Source organism: Nipponia nippon, unplaced genomic scaffold, assembly GCF_047370975.1.
Source record: "Nipponia nippon isolate SJK-2023a ecotype South Korea unplaced genomic scaffold, ASM4737097v1 scaffold_32, whole genome shotgun sequence".
NCBI classification, from domain to species: domain Eukaryota; kingdom Metazoa; phylum Chordata; class Aves; order Pelecaniformes; family Threskiornithidae; genus Nipponia; species Nipponia nippon.
In genome coordinates this window covers 2,686,862-2,707,246 of record NW_028262350.1, presented here as the reverse complement: position 1 = coordinate 2,707,246, position 20,385 = coordinate 2,686,862, and the positions used below count along the sequence as shown (strand labels likewise).

General features: G+C 62.5%; 1 protein-coding gene across 4 annotated transcripts in view; it reads right to left on the bottom strand.

Moving 5' to 3' along the window:
* SRCIN1 (SRC kinase signaling inhibitor 1) overlaps positions 1-20,180 on the bottom strand; it is a 58,509-nt gene extending 38,329 nt beyond the window's left edge. For 2 of the 4 annotated variants that reach the window (XM_087770326.1, XM_087770328.1), the window contains exons 1-3: positions 19,807-20,180; positions 19,392-19,567; positions 8,565-8,848 (exon numbers count right to left, since the gene is read on the bottom strand). In XM_087770326.1, the coding sequence (XP_087626452.1) occupies positions 8,565-8,848; positions 19,392-19,509 (402 nt within the window). In that variant the 5' untranslated portion in view covers positions 19,510-19,567; positions 19,807-20,180. Of the gene's footprint in view, positions 1-8,564; positions 8,849-12,204; positions 12,410-19,391; positions 19,568-19,806 lie in introns of those variants that run through there. The other 2 variants (XM_087770327.1, XM_087770325.1) reach the window with 1 other exon arrangement.
* Between the last annotated feature and the right edge of the window lie 205 nt (positions 20,181-20,385).

Below are 20,385 nucleotides of genomic sequence, written 5' to 3'. Positions count from 1 at the left end.
GTTTCTCCTTATTAAAGTTTTTTAATACTTTTCAGCACAAGAGAAACTGAATTAAAGTGGAAAGAGCAAAATGACAAGATAAGAGTCAAATGCAAACAGTAACCAGGTAGAGAGAAGAGCGACGCCGACACTGTGCGTTGCAGATATTGTCATCTGGAGCCTGGCAATTATTGCAAAAGGACCTCTCAAACCTGAGCATCCCAGCACGCGGGAGAGAGGCCAGCGCGAGACAAGACGGGACGCAGGAGCGCTGGGGCTGCTTCCCATCCAACCTGGGCTCCCGAGAGGCCTCGGTGGGTCCTCCAACCCGACCTCCCCGCGAAAAGGGCACCAAGGCGCTCGCTTTGCCGCTTCTCTTTCAGGCGCAGGCATCTTTAGGCAGGGGCTTGGCTTTTACTACACCTCTCCCCAGTCCCCAGCCCAAGGAGGCTCTGATGGCCGTCAAGAGATGTCAGCAGAGATGCCACAGCAGATTATCACAGCGACCCGATGGCCGGCATCGCCGACAGGCCCCTGGCCCAGCTGCGCTGCTCCAAGTTTGCCTGCAGGACCGCGCCGTCCCTCCGTCTGCCCATGCACCAGCCTTCTCTCCAAGGGAGGTTCGGCAGCTCTCCAGCAGCAATTACAGCCTTGACCTACAAAGCAGCGTCTCTGAGGCAGCCCAGGTGACAGCAGAGCACGAGTGCCCTTGGACATCAGTGGATTTGCACTCCTGACCCTTGCTCAAGCCCCCTCCGTTCCTGATGCCAATACAAAGCAAATCAGCAACAACATCTGTTTATAGCAACGCACCTCGGAGTAGTGATGCATAAGGACAAACGTGCTGCCGAGGATCAGCCATGCAACTGCCTGCTTGGGCTTTTAAAATCTCCCTTCTGTGGCCTCCACGTCCAAGGTCAGGGACCCCTCTTGTGCTGCAGGTTCCCTGGGGTCCGGGCTCGGTGCTCAGCACATCCTCAGCCTGCTCATAACGGGGCAGGGGGGGTCTCTGCCCCGTCACTGCCCGGCCCCCCGTGCCGGCAGGAGCAGGCAGCGGCCATGCAGCCCAGCACAGGGGCCAAGGTCTCCTCCATCCTGCTCCTGGGGTGTGGGGAGGGCGGCCAGGGAGCAGAGCCAAAGGTTTTGGGGGGAAGGCAGGGAAACCAGGCAGAAGTTGGGCAGATCAGATTGCAGAGTCGCTATGGTAACGGCACAGCGTAGGTGGACCAACACAATAGGGACGTGCAAGGTAAACCCGACAGCAAGCAGGCAGCAAGCATCCATCCATCCACCCGCTCCCCACTGCCAGGGACCTGCCGGGGACAGCACCAGGCTTCAACCCCCCAAGAGCTTTGGGGTGATCTCCTCCCTCCAGCCGGTGCCTGCAAACCCAGGGAAGCTCATCCCTGCAGGCGAATCCCTGGGAAACCTCACGTCAAGGGTGAGCCGGGCCGGATCCTCCGCAGGGTCCCCTGGACCTCTAGGACCTGCAGATCTGTCAGCACTGCAACCATCTCCCCGTGGGACTCCAGCAGCCGCATCCCCTCGTGACGCGAGCCCTGCCTCCCACCGCAGGGTCCCTGGGGGGTACCAGCACCCTGGGGTGCAGCAGAGGGTGCTGCCCCCACCCTGCCCAGCCAGCAGCAAAGCTGGGGGGGGCAGAGGGCACCGACACACGGCCACTGATGGAGAGCAACCTGCTCTTCTCCGCTCCCTCCCTAACGCTGCCAGCGCCGCCGGAGCCAGGTCTGCATTAGCAGCGGGGACAGAAGAGCTGCCTTCCTGGCTGCTGCAGCTTTTTGGCGTTCTCTCTCCGAACCCCGCTCAGCGCCAGCCCAGCGCCGTGACACCGGGGGAGGCGGCAGCCCGAGGCTGTCGCGCAAGGACCCCCGAGGCCACTGGCAGAAGGAGCCAAATTTGGGTTAGGAACTGCAGGAAACTTTGGGCAGCGGGGCAGGGGTGGATGCACGCATTCACGTCGTTGCGTGTGCCGGAGAGGCAGGAACACGCACGCCCCTTCCAGGCCGGCAGCCCCGATGGCAGTGCCAGCACCTGAACCACGGTGAGGACCGGGGAGCGCTGGAGCCCAAGGGTGTCAAGGGGAGCGTGCCAGGCGCATCCCACCTGCCACCAGGATGCAGTTGGATCCAATTCCTGACGGGCACCCACTGGGTATCTCCCTGCTGGACTATACCATGGGCTCATTAATGCCCTCCCCAGGGCTGCCATCGCTGTCACCAACGTGGCCGTATTTATTACCCGCTTCTCAGGGACTTCAAGATCTGCTTCCCCCCTGCTCTGTGCAAAAAGCCCAAGGAGAAGTGGGGTGACCCACAGACCTTCGCATGACTCCCTACTCCCAGGGACCTGATTCCCAGCCAAACCATGGGCCAGGTCTCTTTTAATCAGCCAGGAATTGCTCCCAGTAGGGGAAAAACAAGAGAATCGATAGAGACAGCTCTGGCTGCAGTCATAGGGACACACACACACGCTCGTTCATGTTACTCCCGACAGCCACGCACGCTCTCCTCCACCATTACAGCAGTTTGCAACGGTTCACAACGCACTCCACCTCTGGAGACCAAGATCAGACCCCGGCAAGAGCAACGAAGGGCCCCGCTTCTCGCTCCCGCTGCCCCAGCGAGCTCCTGCCAACCGGTTCACTCCAGGCAGCATTCGCAACCCACCATCACCACTGGCTTTGCAAAAGCAGAGTGTTCAGGTACCCCGTGCCCTGCCTGTGCAGGGGGCACCCCCAGCCTGACCAGGGACCCCGTGAGGACAAGACGATGCCAACCTCACGCCAAGGCCACGGGCACCCCGCCACGTGCCCCGCTCCATCGCCTCTCGGGGGGCTGGAGCGAGATGCTGTCAAGCCGCTCCTCCCGTTGTGGAAGTCCCGCTCCTGGGTCCCGCTCCCCGGCCGGGTTGGGTACATGCCCAGGGGCATCCCCGCGGTGCCGGCAGGTCCCCCGCGGGAAGGATGCTCGGCCAAGCGAGCTGGAGGTGAGACAAGCCCCGGCATGGCGCAGGGATGCTGCATGCCCAGGCCACCATCTGCCCCTCTCCGGCTGCCCACGCCGCAGCCCAAGAAGGGGAGAGGGGATCGGTGTCCCCTGCAGAGGGACAGGGACACGGGTGACGAGGCAGGGCTGCCCTGGGAAGATGGGGGCTGCCTGGCGGGGCTGGCAGGGCACCGCCGGGGGCTTTGCGCGGCCCCATGGGCCCCCGGGGGGAGCAGGAGGAAGCCCCCCACCTGCTGCACCCAAGGGCAACGCAGGGACGACGGCACCCACCAACAGCCACCCCCTCCCCGCCGCGAGTGGGGACTCTGGGACCCACTGGAGTGGGGGGACCCCCGGGAAAGGGGAGCATAAGGGGGCTGGAGGGAGAGGGGGGGCTGCTCCCGCCCTGGGGCTGAGCCCCGCGGCCAGGGGAAGGGCACGATCGGGGGCATCGGCTGGTGATGGGGGTGGGAGCGGGGGACCGGGATGCCGGGGTGGGGGACGGGGATGCTGAGATGGGGGGGACACCAGGACATGTGGGGAAGGGGAGGTCGGGGGGCTGCAGGGGGGGAGGGGAGGGGATGGCCACGCTGGACCCGCACCCCGCAGGGGGGGTGGGATGCGCCCCGCTCCGCCCCACCGGACTCCCCTCGCCCCGGTACCTGCGGCAGGTGAGCGGTGAGCCCGGCTCGGGGTCCGCAGCGCCGGCGAGCTCGGCTCGGCTCGGCTCGGCTCGGCTCGGCTCGGCTCGGCTCGGCTCGGGGGCCGGGCGGGGCCGGGGCCGCTGCGCGCGGCGCGGAGCGGAGCCGCCACCTCCCGCCGCTGCGGCCGCCGCCGGCCCCGCGCGCCCGCCCTTATAGGGGCGCGGTCGCCATGGTAACCGCGACTCCACCTGCCGCCGCGCGCCGCGCCGGGCCGCCAGGCGGGGGCGCGCGCTCCCGGCAAGGGCGGGGCGGGGCGGAGCAGGGGGGGAGATGGAGGGAATTGGGGGTGCAATGGGGCAAGGGGTGGGTGCTGGGGTCAGTGAGGGTGCAATGTGGCAGTTGGAGCAGGGGTGGGTGCTGGGGACAATGGGGGCAGGGGCCAGGGGCTGCAGGGGTGGGACAGGCGGCCCAGCCCTCCGGCCCCAGCAGCTTTGCAGCGTTTGCCCCCCAAGCACCCTGTCAGGGCGACAGAAGGTGGGCTCAGGACAGGCTGTGGGGTGGGCATGGTGCACGCACACACCTGTGCATGCACACCCCCCCCCCCCATGAGACGCTGCTGCAGCACAGGGTGCTGCCGGACTCCCCCCACCCCACCCCAGCACCCCCAGGGGCTTTGTAGCCCCTGCGGGAGCTGCACAAGCCCCGGTGCCACCCTGCACACAGCACCCGGGCTGCCTGCCCACGAGGGCTTGGCACAGCTTTTGTCAACCCTCCTGGCTCCCTGGGATCCCAGGACCCTGAATTCCCTGGGAGTTTTTCCTTCCTACAGTTATGCGTGAGCTATGCAGAAATGCATCAGCACACGCTCCCCAAAAGGCTCGACAACTGCGAGTTCAATAAAAATAACTGGGATTTTTTTAATATTCTTTTTAATCAGTGGGAGCTGGGTCCGAGCATCTGCAGGCAGGAGCCGGGGGCTGCAGCAGCCCCGTGATGCCGGACCCAGGCATCCCACCTGCGCCCCCGGCCCTTGCTGCACCCCCAGCCCAAACCACAGGCGCCAGCTGCGCTTGCAAACCCCGGGAGCTGCTGAGCCGACAGCGCTCTAGAGAAGGGCAAAGTACCGTTGAGAATAACCGATGCAAAGAATTGCTCCCAGCTGGGAGAGCAGCGTCGCCGCTGCCCTGCCCTGCCCGCAGCCCCACGCACCCCCAGCCCCGAATTTCGGCCCCCCCAGGTCCCTGACGTGGCAGCACGCCCCACTGCAGAGCAGGGAAGCAGCCAAGACCCCTGCTTTATTTGGGGAAACTGAGGCACAAAGCCAGCTGCAGCAAACCACCACCTCCCCAGCCTGCCTGCACCCCTGCCTGCACCCTTGCCTGCAGGATCGCTCCTGCCCTGCACAGCACCGATGCACCCCACGGCAGGGCAGACCACGGCGCCGCTGGCCAGGCCCCTTGGCGAGGCAGCCAAGAGCAGGGCCTGGCTTGGGGGGGCCATACATCTGCGCTGGCTGTTAGTTATTTATTCCAAAATCGGATTTATTCCGGGCAGCTGCAAATCTGCTGCTGTCAGGCGGCCGCTGACACCTTAACACTCAGCTCGAGCCTTTTCCTTTTTTTTTTCCCTGCAGCAGAACTGGACAAGCTTAAATCCAAGCTTTATATACTTTTATTTAGACCTGAACGAGGCACGTTCCTGCTCCAGCTCCGCTGCGGTATTTAACCCCATGCTGCAGCTTACGAGCTGCAAGGCACCGGAGCAGACAGGGCTTCATGGCGATACAGCTGGCACGCGTGCGTTTGGTTACGGGCAAGGGAGGGTTTGTAATCCCTTATTTTCTGGGGTTTCTGATTTGTCTGCGTAATCCCACGCGTTCCCGGTTGGTACGCACCCTCCGAGCCCCGTGCAGAAAACCCCATCCCAGAGCAATGCGACTATTAGTGAGGAACGGGGAGGGACGAAGAGGTCACCTCCCTTAAACCATTATATTGTCATTTTTCTAAATGTTCCTAACTTTCTAAACGTTCGATATCGCACGTCCCAGAGCATCGATGCGCAGAGAGACGAGAAACCCGGCCGTGCCACCCCTCTCCTGCCGGGCCAGGGTTTACCCCAAACGCAGAGCCACGCCGCCGTGCTCCGCCAGCCGTCGCGGCCCCGTTCCCATTCCTCTCTTTACCCTTAACGTGCCCGTTTAACGCGTTCTCCCATCTGGGTTTTAAATTAGCTAGCTGCCACCTTGGACTTCTCCGCAGATTTGCTAGCAGTCTGTTGGGTGTTGGTACAATTATTTGCCTGTTTTTTTCCTGCTCTGTTATATATACATATGATTAAAATTAATATTGCGCTCGCTTTCCAATTCCTATGCATGAGTACAATGGCGTTTTGCTGCAGGCTTTGCCACGCTGAAAGGGATGTTGACATTTATGAAATGTTTCTATTCACCTCTGATTTTGTAAGCACTCTCGTATGTAATTTAAAAAAAAAAAAAAACCAAAACAAAAACAAAATAGCAAAGCCTGTGATCTGAAATACCTGCCAGGCTCCCCTAGAATGGCAAAGCAAGTTTCAAACGGCTCAGGCAGGCCCAGTGGGCTGTATCCCAATGTCATTTAAAGGTTGGCACCCAGGGTTTCCAGTGTTTCTAGTTTCATTTTCTCCCCGTTATTATTTACCGCCTGCAGGGAAAATGAAGAAAAAAGAAAAAAAAAAAAAAGAGAAAAAAAAGGATTTGGGGTTTTTCTTCATTCCCCACCAGTTGCAAATAAGTGATGCTTGCGGCTGGTGCCAAGAGACTCCCGGTCCCACCGGGCACCCACGGCCCCGAGAGAGGGGAGGCAGAAATAAAGAAGGTAATTCCAGAATCCAGATCATCTTTCTTTCACCTTATAAAAATCCTCCAAAGCTTATCAGACCCTGAGTCAACACAGATTTGTTTTTTTTATAGCTACTGCTTAAAAAAAAAAAAGGTCTTTAAATCATTGTAATAATAAGGGAAAGATTCCCCGTTATTTACTGAGAAATATCACTCTGCAGTTAGAAATGTCACCGCTCCGTCAGGCAAGCGGCGGCGCAGATATGGACCACGCACCGTGTGCGGCACCCGGCCCCGCTCAGGCTGCTGGCGACGGCAAAGCCGCTGTCAATAATTAGCCCTTAGCCAAAACCTGGATGCTCGGCTGGTGCAAATCACCGCAGCCCCCCCAGCAGCTGTGCAGGATTTGGCCGCTCCCCTTTGCCACGAGCTTTCTGCAAGGAGAGGGGCTGCAGAGCGGGGACCCCCCGCTGCTCCCCGAAGCAGCCCCGCCGGGCGAGGAGGGTGCAAGGCGGGCGGCAGCTCGGAGGAGGCAGCGATGCTGCTGCTGCTGCCGCCTCGGCGCGGGCGGCACGCCGGGGCCCCGCTGGTTTTCCTTACAAAGCCAGATTTCTTTCCGCTGCGCTAGGTCTGGGAGCCGTCGCCTCCGTCCCTCAGGGAGGCGTCTAGTTGGAGATGATATAAGATTTCTTTCCAGCCACTTCCTCCAGCTGCTCAGCGCTCACCCTCCCCTGTGCCTTTTCATAAAAGTGCCCGTTGAGGTGGGATTTATTGCTGCCCCGACAGCATCTCTGGGGCACCACCATTCCCCAGACAAGGAGGGGTCTGGGCTCCCCAGCACCCTGGGGTGCTCCGCCAGCACGAGGGATGGATATTGCCCCAGGAACCGTTCAGCCCTTGGGCTCTGCTGCTTTCAGCAAGGGTGCCCAGACGCGTCACCCACTGTCCTGCTCCGAGGTTCCTGCGGGAGGATGGAGTCCCCAGGGAACAAGCAACCCAGGGACATCCCCGCATGGATGTGGGTACCAAACCCCAGGCACCCCTTGCCCATCCGCATCCCGTCCCGCACAGCACAGCAGCACGTGCTGGGGCAGAGCCGCGGCCCCTCGCTGCCCCTGCTCGCCCTGACCCACAGTCCCCGGACCTCCACAGCCGCCCTGGCACCTTGCCGGGCAGCCGGCGGGAGATATCTGCCCCAGGAGCTGCACCGAACCGCTCTGGCTCAGAGAGCATCCCCGTCCCCGTGCTTGTGCTGCTCAGGTCAGGACTGGCCACAGTTTTGCACCAATGTCCTCAATAACACCCGTAACACAGAGGAGAGCACCGGTGCTCAGCGGCCAGGCTGGGATTTAAGCCCATGCTCACAGCAACAGCCTGCCCAAACAACGATTAACGCTAAATCCTCACCCCCAGCACTACGGCACAGATGCCTGGGGACCTGCTGTGCCGGGGCACCGCGGGCTGGCACAGGGACGTGCCGCAGAGCTGCAGCCAGGTGGGAGGCAAGGGCAGGGGCGAAGCTTTGGCTGACCAAACTATTTATTTAGGCCTTTTGTACCATGCAAGCTAAGGCAGGGAGCAACTGCTTCAGAGCTGGGGGGCTGCAGAGACGTGGGGAGCCCTGACAAGGCTTGCAGGGCCGTGCAGTGCCAGGCACACAGCAGGGTTTGCAGAGACACCAGCCCCCAGGTCAGGGTGCCCCTTCCCCGCAGAGGTTGGGGTTTGCAGCCCAGCTGAAAGCTGCTGCGACCCGGGCTGGGTGCCAGCCTCCTGCGGGTCAGATCCAGGTGCCAGCTGCCCCTCGTGGCCATCACGCCCACCCCTCTGCATGTCCTCTGCACGGAGAAACATCCCTCTCCTCCCCATGGCTGCCAACAGCCAGCGGGATCAAATCCCCCCATATGGCAGGGTAAATCCTCCTGGGACCCCCCCAACCCTGGGTGCTCCCCCCTGGGGCTGGGGGATGCTTTTCCTCACACCTGGGGGATGCTGCTGCGAGCGACCACCCATTTCGTGCACCATCCAAGCTCCCGGTGAGCCTCTTCTCCTCCAGACAGCCCCAAAGGGTGAGATGGGGGTCCCTGTTCCCCACCACCACCCCAAGAAGACGCCCCTTACCTGGTCCCGCATGCGCTCCTGCTGCCCCCGGAGCGCCAGCGCGTGCTGCGGGTACTTGTTCTTCAGGTGGTCCATGAAGGCGTCCCGCTTGCGCTCCATCTCCGACTTCTGGAGGCCGGTGAGGGCCTCCAGGCTCTGGGCGGCGATGACGGTGTGCCGGCGCTCCGAGGTGTGCACCAGCCCTACGTTGGAGAAGCGCCGGGTGCCGTTGCCCAAGGTCCGGTATTCCCGCGGGTACTCGGCATCGTCCGCCGAGATCATGTGGGTGCTCGTCCTCTCGGGATCTGCACGGGGGGGAGAGCAGAGCGGGGTCAGGGCCGGCCCCGGGGTGGCCCCGCTGCTACGGGGCAGAGGTGGGGTGCTAAGATTTGGGGACGGGGAGGGGGTTTTGAGCTAGAAGTGAGAGCTGAGCCTAGCTGGGAGTGGGGTCATCCCTCAACGGGATACAACCGGGGGGTCGGTGGGTGCAGGGTTTATCCCCCTGCAATGGCAGCGGTGTCCCCACTCGCGGGCACGGGGCTGGTGGTGGCAGGAGGTGGAAGGGGCAGGGGGCAGCAGGAGGGATGGAGGGGCTGGGATCCCACCGACACCACGATGTTCAGACCAAAACATGAATAAAACAGCGTTGAGTCATTAAAATGGCACAGACAAGACACAGGAGCCGGGCACCACTCCGGAGCACAGACAGACAGGGGGACACGGACACACGGACAAACCAAAAAGAAAACGAAACAAGGGCGAGGACTGGTGTCTGCCCGCAGGACCCCCCCCCCGCCTGCCAGGCCCTGCCGGAGACCCCCGCCGGAGGGGCAGCCCCCCGTCCTGCAGCCGCTGCTCCCAGGAGCCAGCCCAGCCCTCGGGCACCAAACCCGGCCCCGCCGCCGGGCATCGCGGGGATGCTCTGCCCCATCCCAGCCCTCTCGCGGAGCTCACCCCATCCCGGGTGGGCAGAGCGGGCAGCGAGCGCAGGCAGGAGGGCGGGCAGGCGGTCACGCATGCAGTGAGGCAAAAGGGACTCGTCCTTTTGCTAGTAATTCATTAGCTGCACGTTGTGATTTTAATTTCCAGGGAAGTTGTGCCGAGCGCGCACAATGTGAGCGGTAATGAATGCCTGGAAGTCCCCGCACGCTGCCAGCGCCTGGCACCAACTCCGTGGCTGCAGGACGAGGCCACGCCGCAGCCCCCAGCCCCTGCCCAGCCCCACACCCGCTCCAGAGCTGCCCCGGGGCACCGGCCCCCACCCCAAGAAGCCACTTTTGAGGGTCTCGTGCCATCTGAGCCCATGTCACACAGCCCTGGACAGGTCCCGGCCGCTGCCGCCGTGCCTGTGCCGAGGTCTTTGCCGCCGCTAACTAGTTTGGCAGCCTGCAGCATGTGTCTTGCAGGGATTCACCGCGTTAAGGCTTTCCTTTTTCACTCACCATTTAACCTTGAACCATTATTCATCTCCCTCCTTGTCCTTTTTTCCCCCTCCCTTCCTTCCCAAGCTCCTGTTAAGCAAATCACAGAGGGTTTTTCCTTTCCCTTAATTATTTATCAGCCCAACATATTAGCTTTATATCAACTGATTGTGTTATTAATGTAAGACAGGACTCCAGCGTGTGCTACAGACATAATTCCTCTGCTCAAGGTCATACAAGGGGTTTGCTGAGCCAGGCGGGGACCCAACGCTCTCAGCAAATGCCATGGGGACATCCTTACCCCCGCCAAAGCTTGATCCTCCCTTTCCTCCTCCAAAAAACAGCTGGTCCAGCTCTCTTCCCCCACAGCTCCATCACCAAGCGTGACCTCAGCCAGGGGACCGTCACCCCCATACCCAGAAGACGGCGGCAGAATGTGAGCGAGAGCTGAAGCTCCCGGTCCCTCCCCACCTCGCCGCTTCGCTCAGCCGGGTCCCCGCGCCACCGCTGCACAGGGGAGGTCGTGACGGCGCATCGGTCACGTGCAAAACACCCCGAGATCCCCCAGGGAAAGCGGCCCAGGAGAGACGTCAGAGAGGGCACCTCGGTCCTTCTGCTGGCAGAGGAGAAGGCAGCACAGCGCGGGGCTGAGAGCACCATCCTGGGGCACCTGGGCACCAGCGGCTGAGGAGCCTCTGCTAAACTCCAGCACGGGTGGGAAATGCAGACGGAGCGGTTTCTCCTGTACCGCCCTGCTGAGCCCCAGGAGCTGCCTCCCCACCTCTCCTTTCATGTAACAGCCCCCCATAACACACGCTTCTCGCCGAGGGTTTGCTGCTACCAGGCAGAAAACTCCTTCCTGCCCTTGGCTGGTTGCTCAAGCGCTTGCTCTACGATGGCAAAGCAGCGGAGACGTGCTGGGGGGCCGCATCCAGCACCCATCCCAGCCCCAGCACTGGGTGCCCATTGGCAGTGCCCTGGAGCATCCTCGGGAGCAGCTCTCAGCTCGGGGCAGGGGGCGAGAGGGACCCCAGGCCCCCCCCAGCACAGGCCACGTGCCCAGCGTGGCCCATCCCCACCAAACCAGCCCCTCTGCAGTGCCAGATCCTGAGCGCCACTGGGACTCCCAGCCTTGTCACGTCCCACCGGAATGGTGTGTCCGGGAAGGCTACCAAAGAGGGACGAAGGGGCACCCTGAAAGCCTCCAGCTGCAGCAGTGACAGGGCTGGGAGGAAGGAGCTGCAGCTCCTCTTCCTCGCTGGGGAGAGAGGCAGTGAGGAGACCTCGAGCCGGAGGAGGGTGCAGGGCCGGGGGCTTGGGGGTGCGAGAGGGGCTGGATCCCTGCAGCCGCCTCCCCGGAGCCTCCACCAGCCCCGGCTTTAGCAGCCTTTAGCTCCTTCCCACCCTCCTCCTCCTCCTCTCGCTGCCGAGCCACACATCAGCATGCAGCTCCCTGCTCCCTAATTACATGCTCCGAGAGTGGAACGCGCCAGCTCGCTGTCTCTCTGCCGACTACTAAAAAGGATGATTTGAAAAGCCCTGTACAATCTGCGCAGGGGTCAGAGCAAAGCTGGATGCTGTCAGGGGCTCGTCCACCCCTCAGCTGCGCCGCATCCGCTCCCGCGTCCCTCCCCGGCGTCCCGAGCAAGCGGGGGGAGGCAGCCCCAGCACCACGAACCCCACTAAAGCGAGAGGAGGAAAAGCCACCGCAGACATGCGTGTACCTGTCCCCACATCGGCCACCTTTCCCCTCCAGATATCCCAGCCCGGAGTGGGCAGAGTCCATTTGATAAGGGAACAGCCAACAACTGGGATACAGGGGCTCCTTTGGAAAGGGACCTTAAATCACCCACGGCCATGCTTCCCTGGCACTGTGCATGAGAAAAGGGTGTTAATCCCTCCCTCCTGGCCTCACCCCGAGGGCCTAATTCCATCCTGCCACCTGAAATCCCCCCACCAAGTTGTTTCTCTCCCTCCTGGGACCGTGTGTGGATGCTGGAGCAGTGGTACCCACGCAGGGGCTGCCCCGCTGCCCGTGACGGCAGCAGCAGATCCCTGGAAAGTGCTTCCCAGGGCTGCTTCCAAGTAGGTCACTGGGGTGGGAGAGCTGGTGGCCGGAGCCTGCCCAGTGGCCCCATCTCGGCACTGCCCAGTGGCCCTGTCTCAGCACTGCCCCAGCCCAGCCAAGCGGGGGGCCCCTCCGGGACGTGTCCCTGCACAGGGACCATCCCATCGCTTACCCGCGGGTGCAGGACAGCTTCCACGGCGGCCGGCAACCTGCTTCGGCGGGACGGGGGAGGCAGCCCCCAGGTCTCCAGGGGCTGACGACGGCTCCTTAGCTGGGCGCAGGGCTCCCACGACAGCCAAAATCCCACGGTAAATCCTGGCAAGCCCCTCTCCGAGCAGCCGGGGGTTAAGGGAACGCGGTTCTCTTTGCTGATTCATCCATCCATCTTCCTTACCTGCCAGCAGAGCTGTCACCCATGCCGGGGCCACAGCCCCGGCTCCTAGCAGGATGCAGCCATTGCCTCCTTCCCAGGAAAGCGGTGGCACCAGAGCTCGACCGTGCTTTGGGTGATGCTCTTCAGGACCGGGGCTTTGCAGCCCAAGCAGCAGCTCTCCACCAGCTCCCTGCTCCCTTGCCGGGAGACGGGGGTGGGAGAGGCCCCCAAAAACCTGCCCCGTGCTGCGGGCGCTGCCCCGCGAGAGCCACGCCAGGTCAGAGCGGCTGCAGGGTCGGCGGCACGGTCAGCTCGGATCCCCCCGCTGGCAGCTTGGCAGGGCTTTATCATAAAGAGGATCTTTCAAACACAGTTTATTACTGCAGTTTCATAAATCTTCATGAGGCAGCAAGGCTCACGCGGGCCGTGAAAGCAATGGCAGTTAGCGGAGCATGAAAAATAGTCCAAGAAAGCAATTGTACAAAAAGGGGCGAGGGGAGGGGAAGGAGAGAGTACATTTGGGGAGAAAGGGAGGCGAAAGAATAGAAGCCCCTTGGAGCGATGCGGCTCCCCCGCACCCGGCCATTAAGGCAGCGGGAAGAGTGGGATGCGCTCGCCTTCCTCCCAAAGGCTGCGGCTGCCGCACTGCCCGCCCGCTGCCTGCACAGCACCCGAGGAGGCTGCCCAGCACCCAGAGCCCTGCTCGGTGCTAACCCCTTCCCCGCCACGCTGCTGCCAGGCCCCAGGGACGGGAGCGATGGCTGGGAAGGGCAGGGAGAGCCTGCACGGCTCCTGCTCCGGCTGCACTTAACTCCTGTTGTGCTGTGCAGCTGGCCTTGGGGGGGACCCCAGAAATATCCCCCCTGCCCAAGCCAGGACCTGCTGGAGTAAAGGGACCTTCAGAGGCTTTGCTGCCCGGGGGACCCCTGTCCCTGGCTCAGACATGGTCTATTTGAACTCATTTCAGGATGGGGACATGGTGGTCAAGTGTCCTCTGGGACCAGTCCCAGGCTCCCATCTCACCCCCATGACGGAGCTAGCGAACACAGCCCAAAAGCGCTGGGAGCTGCACGGCTGCCCGTGTTCTCCTCCCGAAGCCGTGCCCAGCCGACACGCCGAGGGGGACACAAGCGCCCTTCGCCCACGCCACCGCCACGTGCCAAACGGGTCCAGCCATCACCAGTGCTTTACACAGCCAGATCTGTTCATTTGAAACCAGCCTGCAGAGAAGCGCGTCCCCGTTCCAGGCTGAGCCCATGGGCTGCAGATGCCCTTGTACCGTGGGGATGCCAGGAGCAGGACAGACCCGGGGTCAGCCCAGCACGGGTGAGAGCATCTGCACGCCCTGCCCATGCCTCGCACAGTGCCGGGCGTGCAATACGGGGAGGGAAAGCCGACAGGCAGCGGGGCTGAACCTTTCCTGCCGTCCTCTTGCTCCCGGGCTGATGGTGACGCAGCACCGAACCGCTTGGGAAAAGCCAGGCGACGCCAAGGCCGCCCACGAGGGACCACTGACATCCGTCCCGGCACAAACCTGCCCCACGGCCATGCTGCGCCCGGCAGCCCCCCACCTCCTCTCCCCGTTCCCGAGGGTCCCACCCCGCAGCACCAAGCTGCGGCTTAGCCCAGGCTCAGCAGCAGGCAGTGGGCTCCCCACCGTGCCTTTCACTCCCAAATTCAAGTGGAACCAAGGAAAATAAAACACCACCCGCGGACCATTTCATCGGGAACTTCCCAGCCAAGGTAGCACAGACCCCGTGGCCCCGCTCCACTGGCAGCACGGCCAGGATGCTGCTTGGCTCCTTGAAGGCGGGCAGGGGCACGGTGCCCGCGCACGGTGGCGGTCCGGATGCAGCTCTGCAGACCTGGCCCTGCCTGTCCCCAGCCGCTACGTGCCCTGGATACTGCCTGCACCCTGCCTGCACCCCCCTAGCGCCAGCCCAGCTGATGCTGCTGGAGCTGCACGGCGATGAGGAACCGATCCGAAGCCGTGCGCTGCGTTGGTGCGCACTGGTTGCTCTCTGGCTGGAGCTCGGGGCAGTCCAGCTGGCAACTCTCCGTGACGCTGCCCTGACAAGCAGCTCCTTTACTTTGAAAGCAGAGAAACAACCAGATAAATTCCCATGTCATTGTCAAAACCCAAACTGAAGGAGAAATCCCATCTGGCCAGCCCTGTAAAAAGCGGCAGCTACTTCCCACCTCGCCGGGTGTTATCGCACCCACGCATGCACATGGAAATGGGAGACGAGTTCACCTCCTAACTCCCATGGACGGCAGCGCCAAGAGCAGGGCCAGCACGCCCGGCTGCTCACTTTGCGCTCAGGATCAGGACCAGCACCCGCCTGCCCCGAGCCCCATCCCCACTTCCCTCCTTTGAGATGGGGCAGATGAGCCAGGCTGGGCCCCGTGCTCTCACCCAGGGAAGGGGGACCCGACACCCCAAGGAGCTCCTCCAGCCTTGCCCACCTCAGCCTGCAGCTCCCCTCTGGGTTGCTTTTGCAGGCAGAGCTCCCTGCCCCCATGCTGCCCATCCCCTGCCTGCTCACACTGCAGGCATCCCACTGAGGCAGCAGCAGCTGAAAAGCATGAACTGGCCCTTGTCCTTCCTCCTCCTCACGCTGTCTCCTTGGCTCAGCACCCTCCTGGGATCACCTGCCAGCTCCAAGCTGGGAGCCGTCCCTACCCTTGCCCGAGCGCTCCCTGGCAGGAGGGCAGGGAGCGGAGGCGGCAGCAGCACCCAGGCAGCCCCGGCCCTGCTCTCTCGTGCGGTGGCTGCCTGGCAGACGGCCGTGCGGGCCGGGAGGCGGCTGCGATGCTGAAGAGCAAGATCCCGGCGGGGTGGGCTCTGCTGACAAGGCGATCGGGGCTCTGTAAGTGGATAAGCCTTGTGTGACTGATCATATGGCAGCTGAGCGGCTCCGCTTTCACCTTGCAGCACAAAGCTCAACAGCAGGCAGAGCTGCAAATGCCGGGGCGAGCTCCGGGGCTCCCGGACAGAGAGGACCTCCTCTCCTCTGGTGGCGGGGGCCAGGTCGTGCCGGATGCCTGCGGCAGCGCAGACGTGACCTGACCAGTGCCACGGGCCCAGTAAGCAGAGCTTGGGAGCACAGGGGATGCTGCGGAGGGCAGCAATGCCCCCGTCGCCCTGTGGGAAGGGCAGCATCCAAGCGAGGGTTTCTGCCCTCCTGTCCCGGCCCCCTTGGACACCCCAGCAGTGGGAAGCACCGGTCCCCAGTGCAGTGGGAGGCAGAAAGGAGCTGCCCTCACTTAGGCAAGGGAAAACAAGACGGACAGAGGGCGAGCTCATGGAGGGCAAGGCGGCGCGGGAAGGATGGCTCACAGCTGGGAGAGCCAGGGCAAATCTTTCCCCTGTCCTCAGCGTCCTCTCTGAGCGCTGGCATCCTCTGTGCACGGAGAGCATCCCTGCCCGGGGCAGAGCATTCCTCGCCGGGGGCCGGAGGAGAAAGGAGCCCCGCGTGCCCTGGCAGGAGGCTGCATCCTCAGCTGGCGGAGATGGCACAGTGGCTGGGAAGATGCCAGCAGCTCGGAGACATTGGATAAAAATAAAGGAGAGGAGAGGATAGAAGGGGCCAGGCTCTTCACAGCATAAACACAAGCCACATTGTGGTCTCATCTCCCACCCACGTGGCAGCAGCGATTCGAGGTGGCGCAGCCGGCGGCTGGGCAGCTGGGGTGGGATTAGCCCGGGCGGCGCCAGCCAGGTCTGAGCCTGGGGATCCCCCTTAGCCAGGGATGGGAGAGGGAAACTGAGGCACGGGGCTGGGGGAGGAAAGGGCCTGCCCCAGAGTGCATGAGTCCGGCTGCAAGGGGGGATGCTGAGACACGAAGGGGTTGAACCCAGTGTCGGAGCAGGGGGAAAGCACAGGCAGAGCCACATGCCGCCTTTGTGCCCAGCATGGTGCCCTCGCTGGATCCATATTTAGCATCTCCCGAAAGGACCCAGCATTTTCCCAGCATCTTGGCAGTGCCCGCTGACTCCCACCACCACGCTGAGACAGGCGAGCGCAGCGTCTGCCTCCGTGCAGGGCGTGCATGGACGTGGGGCAGTGACTCACCCGCAGTCGTGCAGTGAAGCGGAGCCAAGTCTCCCTGCGAATCCAGGTCTGGGGGCAGAAGCCTTCGGGATGAGCCCGGGCCAGCGGCAGGACCCGGGCCCCCGGAGCCCCCCCATCACCCGCAGAGCTGCCATCTCCATCTTCCCTTCCCCTGCAGGCGGGTGAATTTGTGCTGCTCCGAGAACCCACCGTGCCCTGCGGGTCTCCCTGGAGGATTCCCAGCACCGACCAGTGCCGCCATTCAGGAACAGCCCCAGAGACGCAGCCGTCCCCACCGCGCTCCTGCAAAGCCGGGTCGCAGTACGGGTCCTGGGTGCTCCCGCCTTGAGCTGCTCAGGCAAATTGCTCTGGAAATCAATTCCAATCTATCAGACATCAGGAAAGCGATAAACTGCCCCTCAAGACACCAAATCGATGGTTCCTCTTAGCCCAGAGCAGAGGGAGGGAGGTGGGGAGATGCTGCGTGGGAGGACAGGGAGCATGGGGGGTGACGGCGGGGGGCCGGGGTCCTGCTGCAAGCGAGAGCTGGGACCCGTTGGAAGGAAACAGCCCCAGAACCAGCTCTCGATGCAGCGGAGGGCAGGGAAGATGCGTGTCCGCATGCTGTGCAAAACGGCTCCAGGGATGGATGCATGGATGGGGAAAGCTTGGGAGAGCGGCTGCCGGTCCCCTAGGAGCAGGAGGCTCAGGCTCCAGCCTTCTCCGATAACCCGCGGCTGCACGTATCTGCTCGGCTGGAGGCAGGACCTCATCCGAGCCCGCAATCAGGGCTTTGGATTCGTTTCTTATTCTCCGCTCTCTGCAAGTGGAGCAAGAGGTGTGGGGAGGCCATGGAGCTGGCTGGGGACGAGGGGAGCTGGTAGAGGTGAGGAGGAGGAGGGTGGGCTGGAGGGGACACACATCGAGATCAAAAAAATCAATTCCCAACAGGACCCTTTCTTCCTCTAATGAGACACTGAGGGAAGTCACTAAACAGAGCAAGGCCATTGCAATCGCTTCCACGACAGGAGAAACGCGAAGGAGCAGTGTGGTGTGGCAGCGGGGCTTTGTCAGCAGGACCCCTCCTGCCCGTGGCCACGGGCAACTGCAAGGTCAGAGCCGAGAGCCGGGCACGAGGCCGTCTGCAGGCTGCGTCCCGCTCTTGGGAACAGCCACGAGGGATGCACGCCGGCAGCCCAGGCGTTACCACACCAGCTTGGCCACACAGGCAAGCTTTGCTTCGGAGAGCTTGCAAAGGCAGAGACAAAATGCAACAAGTCGATGGGGAGGAAGGCTAAAGGGTGAAACAAAAAGCTCCCGCGCAGGGGAAAGCACGCGGGCAGAGCGGCTGCGGGGCAGGCCGGCAGAGCGGGCGATGCCCCTGCCCGGCACGTAGCAATGCACCGCGCCAGCGCTGCGGTTCGGCTAAATGCACTTGGTGCAATTTTTCAAGCAAGCTAATCACTTCCTCTCATCTCCTGCCATTAGCGCAGTCGTGCTAACCGCTCGCACACTGACGGGAGGCCGAAGCTGCCTGACAGGAGCTTCGACTGTGCGCTGCACCTCATCAAAAGCAAATTCATCTGAAAGAGCATGGCAGGGCCGAGGGAGGGAAGCACCTCTCCAGCATCCCTGCCAGGAGGGGGACTCGAAGAAAGCCACTAAGGGAAGAATTCAAGCCAAACCTATGGCTTTTCCAGCCCTTGCCCTGCAGCCTGGGGTTAGAGCTTCTGGCTGGAGTCACCAAAGGGCTCGGCTCCATGAGAAAGAGCCTGGGAGGGGGCTTTTCCCCAGCTTGGCATGTCGGGGACCGCGGCGATGCTGGCTGCTGCAGGGAGAGCCGCGCGGCGCTCAGCCCGGCACAACACTTGGCCCGTCTCTGCCTTGGCACAGGGGGACCCAACTCTTTCGAAGACTTGGCTCCCGCCACCATCGCAACGTGCTTGGATGCACAGCCCGGAGCTCAGCGGGTCCGGCCACGGCACCGAGCCCTGCTCCCGCAGCCTCCCACAGCCTCCAGGCAGGAACTGGGGGGGCACTGCCTTTTTGGGCGACTCCTGCCAGGAGATGGGGTGATGCTATGCTCCGGCAGCTGCGGGGGAGAGCTGGAAGATGCAGTTTCGGTGTTATGGAGAGGCTCAGGAGCCCAGGAACACTCCAAATGGGGTGCGGAGAACAGACCCTATTTATAAGCGCACAGGTAGCACGTAGGTGGGTTGGTCACAGTCTGCTGTGCCAGCCTGGTTAGTCACAGCTAGTTAAAAATCAAAAATGCTGAAAAAAAAATCGCTTAGATCCACGTCTAAAGCCTCTTAGATGCAGGAAAGCGCACTCACACTTTGAAAACATGGGGTAAGATCCACTGGGGCTTTGCTGTCAGCCTGACCAGAGACTGGCGCACAGACCGTGGCACAAGGATGCTGCTGGGATGTGTCCCCCCGTCCGCAGGGCACGAGGACACCAAGGTGCCCATTCCACCGCATCCCCCGATACATCCCACCTCGGAGGGGCCCTGTGTCCTGCTGCGGGTGGCACCAGGACAAGGCCACTGTGCCGTCCCCGGAGGCAGATGCCGTCCTTCCCAACCCTGCCGGCGCTGAGCAAACCCTTGTGCTGCCTCCTGCCCTTCCTAACCCCCGCCGGGGCCCGTTGGAGGGAGAGCTACAGCTCCTCCACCCCTGCAGCCCTTCCACCAGCGCCAGTCAGAAGCCGGCCAGGCAGTGAGGTTTATTCAAGCAAAAGGAGGGCAGCAGCAGCTGCCTGCAGCCCTGCCTGCCTCCTCCCACCAGCGCTGGGCATCCAGCCCAGCCCGCACCATCGCCTCCCGGGGCAGAGCCCACCTGCGTGGGGCTGGGGCTGTCCCCGAGGGGCCAGCATCACCTGGTGCCTCTGGAGCCCACGTTCCCCAGCCCTGTCCCCCCCAGTCCATACCCACGAGCAATGGAGTCAGCCTGTAGTCCCCGGGCTCGGCGGGTCTCTCCTGCTCCCGCAGCCTCGGCGCGGCTCTAGGGGAAGCGCCAAAGGGATGCTTTGCCCAGCGAGGAAGCATGGTCGCACCCAGGCAGCCGAGAGGAACCAGGAGACGGCTCGGAGCACGGCTCCAAAATCTGTGCGACAAACACATGCAACTTATCGCATATGTTTAAACCAAATTAAATATGGTTTTACTAATCACTTGGCATTTAAAGCAACATGCCATCTCTGTCAAGTTAAATCTAAGGAGACGTATCGAGTTGCATTAGCTGTTTATGTTAATTAAATACAGAATCAGTCCGTTATTAAACATGTATGCAGCGAAAGTGAGCAGCTAGGTGGATTGTTACCGACCTTATTACACGGCACTGACCTCGAGGAAGCCTGCACGCAGCAGTCGGTCGGCGCTCAACCGTGCGGCAACTGTCGCCTTACATCCAGAGCTGAACCCTCCGCACGGGGAAGCGGAGCCAGAGCGGTGCCGGATGGATGCAGGAGCTCCGGAGCCAGCGGTCTGCTGCCACCCGGTTCCCGTTGCCCGTCAGTCCCCGAGCTAGCGAGGGGTGCACGGCCAGCGGGCAAGCAGTGGGGCTGTCTCCATGGCTGACAGTCGCTGCCCCAGTTTCTCTGCCAGCGGCCATCGCATCCTCCCGGCTCCAAGCCAGCGTTTTTGCTCACATCCTTTCCCTACCCCGGCAACTTTTCCCCCCTGCCTGGTTTTATTCCTCCGCTCCGTGCGGACGTCTGTCTCTCTTGCTCTCTTTTCTGGCTCAGGCGTTTCAGAGCTCCCCGTGGGTCTCTGGGTATTTTTTTTTTCTTCCTTTTGAAATGTCAGCATGCCCCCTCAAACACATCACATGGGCTGGGAGCCAGGAGCCAGTGCACAGCCATGCACAGCCGTCAGCGCCTGCAGATTGCCGCGCTGCCCCCTCCCTGCCCTGCCAAAGCAAGG